The 5,773-nt window shown below is 40.5% G+C and overlaps 1 protein-coding gene across 1 annotated transcript; it reads right to left on the bottom strand.

Moving 5' to 3' along the window:
• Positions 1–1,098: 1,098 nt before the first annotated feature.
• On the bottom strand, positions 1,099–4,133 carry LOC139742256 (uncharacterized). Its single transcript, XM_071652835.1, has 2 exons — positions 3,759–4,133; positions 1,099–3,255 (listed from the first exon to the last, which is right to left on the bottom strand). The coding sequence occupies exon 2, from the start codon at positions 3,231–3,233 to the stop codon at positions 1,392–1,394; it is 1,842 nt and encodes a 613-aa protein (XP_071508936.1). The 5' UTR covers positions 3,234–3,255; positions 3,759–4,133; the 3' UTR covers positions 1,099–1,391.
• Between the last annotated feature and the right edge of the window lie 1,640 nt (positions 4,134–5,773).

Below are 5,773 nucleotides of genomic sequence, written 5' to 3'. Positions count from 1 at the left end.
AAATTTTGCGAGTTGATGACGATTGTCATCACATGACATTTGTACTAAATACTTGGTGCCACCTTATATGCTCAGACTTCATGGAGATCCCGCATGCCATCTCGCTTATGCTGATGTGCCAATCTTGCCCAAGTTGACTAACAGCTCACACAAACCGAAAATAAGGTCTGACGTCTTTTCACAAAATGTTATCAGTTTTAATCACATGTTCAGTTAGGCAAATTAATGATATATAATGATAACATCGCCTCGTAATTCTACCTCTGGGAGGCTCATGAAACTTTCACTCGACATTCCCTTTTAATGAAATGAAAACGACCGATTTACATTTTTGCGCCATTCATTGCAAATTTTGAATACGTCTACATGTGTTGCAGTTCCTGAATGATAAACCAATGCGCGACTCATTATCATTGTGTGAGCTATATAAGAAATTTTGCGAGTTGATGACGATTGTCATCACATTACATTGTTCGATATGGCAGCGATTGATATCACTGTGGTTGGAAAACATGTAAAGCCGAATGCCCACTATAATGCGACCTGAGCCTGCGAGCTGGTGCGAGCCCCATGGGGCGCCAAGTGTCGCATGGCCTATTTCGTTACGAAGTCAGTCATTTCGTAACGAAATAGGCCATGCAACACTTGGCGCCCCATACAGCTCGCACCAGCTCGCAGGGTCATGTCGCACAGAGTGCATTCGGCTTAAAACAGGTGATATTCTATCAGTAATGTTCTATTTCAAGGAAAATACTGTGTTGCAGTTCCCGAATGATAAACCAATGCGCGACTCATTATTATTGTGTTAGCTATATAAGAAATTTTGCGAGTTGATGACGATTGTCATCACATTACATTGTTCGATATGGCAGCGATTGATATCACTGTGGTTGGAAAACATGTAAAGCCGAATGCCTACTATAATGCGACCTGAGCCTGCGAGCTGGTGCGAGCCCCATGGGGCGCCAAGGTGTCGCATGGCCTATTTCGTTACGAAGTCAGTCATTTCGTAACGAAATAGGCCATGCGACACTTGGCGCCCCATACAGCTCGCACCAGCTCGCAGGCTCATGTCGCACAGAGGGCATTTGGCTTAAAACAGTGATATTCTATCAGTGATGTTCTATTTCAAGGAAAATACTGTCGCTTATTGTAGACGACTTATCATTTGGTTTGAATTTAAAAGTGGTGTGTCATTACAAAGGCGTTGATAACTTCATCAGATTCAAGAATGACGATAATTATTTACTAATTTTAAGTAAATGAGACACCAGTCACGTTTGCTTTGTCACAAAAATAACATCTGTCCCATCTTTCTTGTCGAAATTATGAATGTGATACACTTAAAATCAAAACAATGATCTTGAAATGGTATGAAATGCATCCTTTTATCATCTCCAAGGAGACCATCCATTCATATCTCCTTTTTTAGCTAACAAAGCTTGAGGTTCCCTGCGACACTCCTTGAAGTATCCGATATCGCCCACTCGTTTTGCACGACGTCGAACTCGCCCTGGCAAATTTGGTTGCAGTAGTTCACAGAAAGCGTAAGGTTGCAATCTGGGATATAAATTCTCCACGTGTCCCTCCCTGCGCCATGCGAAATACTCCTCATAGAGAGTGTTATCTTTGTCTAACATTATCAGGTATTCGGCAAGTTCCTTGGGGGAAGAGAAGTCCGCCACGTGAATGAAGGACTTCGGTGGCGCCACACGCTCGTATGCCTCTGTTCGTCCGCCATACACAACCGGCACAACGCCGTTCATCAGGCTATTTACCCAGAACTTCTCCGTGATGTACTCGTCGCACTGAGCGCTCTCCAGTGCCAGGTAGAACTTGTAAGACCTCATTTTTCTCATACACTCCTCCGAGAACATCGGCAAGCAACTCTTTGTTCCACACTTTCCGTAGACGTCAACCTGCACATGTTCTCGTAATTGGGTAACCCACTCCAATCTTGGCCAGAAAGTTCTGTCGCAATTACTCGCCATCCATGATATCAGCGCAGTCTTGTTCTCGGTGTGGTTGACCGGTTTCCCTGGCAGCTCCATAGGTTGGCCCGGAACATATCTTCCATACGGTAAAACAATGTCGCTCAATGAATGGTAGGTCATTGAATAATGATGCGCAGTATCTTGAAGATTAACAACCCAAGACTCAATGACAGGAGGACTTTCCATGGAGTAAAAGACAATATCCGTTTTATTTGGCAGCAACTTGACGAGATGGTGCGATAGGTTGGCCAGTTTTGCTTTGATCAAAAGGGGAGCAACATTTAAGACAACAACATCACTTTCGGTCAGAATTTGTTCATCATCAGTCGGAATGATGTCTATGTCACATGTGTGGCGTGGACATCTAACATGGGCAGCTGGGGAAGATTCGTCACGGCCTCTTCTGTTTGCTGCATCAATAAACATTTGTTTGAGATCTGCATATTCGGGCCAATAGTTGAACGGCTCGAGAGATCGAGTGTAGATAGCTATGATTCGTAAGCAGCGCAGCCTTTGCTTTGACGACCATTTTAGAAGGGGGTCCTTGCTTTGAGATTCTAAATCACTTCCCTTCGCGTTGAAAGCAATCTGTTGGGATTCATTTGCCAATGAGTGTCCCATTTTATCAATATAGACCATTTTCTTAACGCCCATGGGATTGCTTGTGTTTGTATCATTGTTATGACCACTGAAACTATACGTCGCGTTAAAATTACTTGTTTCGGGTAATTTTATGTTCCTGACCTTTGTTACGGCCTCGTTCACGAGACGAGTATGAACATACATGCTAATATTTCTTGCTGTAGGTAGTTTCTGGTTGCCAAACCTTTTTGACTTTAACTTAGTTCGGTTCTTTTTGTCCACTGTCAGGTTGTGGCTGCTGCTTTGATACCGCTTTCTCAATCCTGCAATGACTTTCGGACGATCACTAGAGAAACTATGCGGAGGCTCGTCGATTGGCAAGATTGGTTTGGCCCTTAATTCGCTGATAAAACTCTTGCTGCTTTCCCTTCCTTGACTTTCGCTTCTCTCCAATATCAATCCTCTCTCTCTTTTAATGGACGGTGGTCTTTTGATACCAGCAAGCGAAACATGTCTGGAGTTCTGCGCTGAGTAGAGCGTTGTACACTGTTTCAGAAGGTAGCCAGCTTTTAAGGAAACAACGGCGAGTACAAGAAAGCACGCCGTGCGTAAACTATTGTGTCTGACGTTCCCCTTTCGATACCGCCACCTCATCATTAAAGCAAGTTGTGGTATTATCCTGAAAGAAAACGCGATGATATTTGATATTACATAATAAGTATGATCTCTTTTGTAATGTATGCATGTGAGTATTTACAGTGCCTGGCTTAAGATTCTTTTCATTTCAAACAATACGTCAATGTATAGTATCTATAGGAAAGCAAAAGGGCAGTGAAGATCATAACACTTCATACTCGCTGAGTTAGTACACACGTTCAAAAATCATTGCAAAACAACAACAACAAGGCAAACAATTGTTTATCATTCTGACAAGGTCAAACATTCGCATTTCCTATCATATGTTATTGTTAGCGTTCTGTTGTATAATATAGTAAATAATGTTTTAATTATCACACATTTAAATTTGTCAGCATATCAGTCAGCAAATTTGAAGGAATAACCGAGACATTTCGATCAGAAATCGTTTTTTTTTTTCATTTATGTTTTCTAAATTTGCAGCTACTGGGAAATTTTTCACCAAGGATCCGAAGATGTAAAGTAATATAAATCACATATAAATACCTCGATCGAATAGACGTAATCTTGGAGTCAGTGTGTAGCTACTATGTAAACTGGGTACGATCCCATGCATGCAGAGAGGATTAATGTGCCACCGAGCGCACGCAAGGAACGCATTACCGACACCACAAGGACGTGTGCAGGGAGCAAAATGGTTGCAACTCAAAGTCAATGGAGAAAGATGACGTCACTTTGAGTTTCTTTCTCTGAAGGCTTCCATCATAACGCAAGGAATATATCGTAAATACTCGCGTGTCGCATTTACCAGTGACTGGATCTCATGAAGAGAAGAAAGAAGGGAACTACAGCGATGACATGGGAATTGCAGTTTCAGCGGTTTGTATCAAGGCATTCGACGTCTATTAAGAAATAAGTCATGATAAGTCAGTTTTGAGGGTGCGGTAACAACGGCCGTTTTAAGTGTATTATAGATATAGTGTTTGTTGGCCCTATGTGTGTGTGTGTGGGGGGGGGGCATTTTGTTTTTATTTCTAAAAGGATAGGTCAGGTCATCATGCAGAGATGACGTATAATATCAACGAGAGGAATCCCGAAGCACTTTAAAATGAAAAACTAACCTCTTGAGCTCCCACCTGTGTTTGCATGGTTCTTCCATTCGGGAATTTCAAGTGTTCGATAAACAGTGCAAATTCGACCGAAAGAACAAATTAGGACAGCCGGGGGTAGTCCTATATAGGCACATTTGGAGAGAAGAAGAAACAAGTGGTAGCAAAGTTATTTGCTAATCCTATAAGTATAAAGCTTCTTATGCGCCTCTGTTCGAGATAATTTGCTGTCCAAGGTGCAATGGAAATCAATGGAAATTTTGAGCATTGCTGATATTACAGCCACAAAATATGTGCGAACTTTATCATGATAAGTCATCACTTTGAAAGAATTCCACATCATAATTCGTGGAGTATATAAACTTCAAGACTTTGAAAAAGAAAAGTCACTTTCCCTCCTGCTGATTCCATAACTGTTGAATCCCAACTTGTGAGACATATTTTCGACCGATGCATCAGTCTCTCGGGGAACCATCTCAATCCCATCTATCGATGAAGTTAGTGATGAGTGCAGCTGTTGTATAAGTAGCTTGTGATCGTCTGAAGTAGCATAAAAGGAAACGGGTTTGTGAATATTTAGTATGATCAGCTGAACAAAATATTTTATAGATTTAAACACACACACACACACACACACACATATATATATATATATATATATATATATATATATAAGATATATATATATTTATTTATGTATAATGTATTTGTGAACCTATCTGCGTATGTTTTTCGTTGGTGTGTATGTCTCTGTAAAAGTTTTCTTATGGTAAAAGGCACCTAGTACGGCGCGCCTGCTGGGCTCTTCCACTTGCACCAGCACTCACCTCACTCACCTCATTCTCTGTACATACCCTATATTGTGTCTATACAATTTTTGTGGTCGCAATGTGATGCCAGAATGAGTCTGGGTTTTTTTTTTCTTTTGTTTTGTTTTCGATAAATATACATGATGCATGTTTTGCCCATTCTGCATTCACACTCCCAATACATGCGCCACAATAATCAATTCAGTCAGATCATTTTATTCACTATATCCCGAGTGGTTCCCAATTGACATGTTCTCTTATTCTTTTCTTTAATCTGTACATGTAGATCTCGGTTATGTTCGGATGTACACACTGTATGTTTTTTTGTCTTGAAAACGAAAAGAAATAACTGTATTTCATAATCATGTAATATATGTTCAAAGCAGAAAATTCCCAATAGATTCATTTGAATTGAAAATTGAAATTGGAAGAACGTTAGCAATTTCTCGTAAGAGAACGATTCCAAAATGGCTTGACATTGTCGTATAATTAAATAAAAGTGAAAGTCATTGTCAAAATAGCCAAAAGCTAAGGAGCCTGTTTAGTTCGAATCTTTAGATTTAACGTGGATACTGCTATCTTGATGAAAGAAATAGAATACACAAAATCAAATGACCCATGAATTGGAGAAGATAAAAGAATG

The sequence above is a fragment of the Diadema antillarum genome, unplaced genomic scaffold (assembly GCF_040938485.1).
Source record: "Diadema antillarum isolate AM-2024a unplaced genomic scaffold, OU_Dant_1.0 seq00000992_RagTag, whole genome shotgun sequence".
NCBI classification, from domain to species: Eukaryota; Metazoa; Echinodermata; class Echinoidea; order Diadematoida; family Diadematidae; genus Diadema; species Diadema antillarum.
Note: the sequence above shows the minus strand (reverse complement) of the source record. Positions and strands in the feature narration are given on the sequence as shown.

Bases quoted from the DNA above. Each gene is read 5' to 3' on its own strand.
- LOC139742256 (XM_071652835.1), bottom strand. From the start codon at position 3,233: ATGATGAGGTGGCGGTATCGAAAGGGGAACGTCAGACACAATAGTTTA.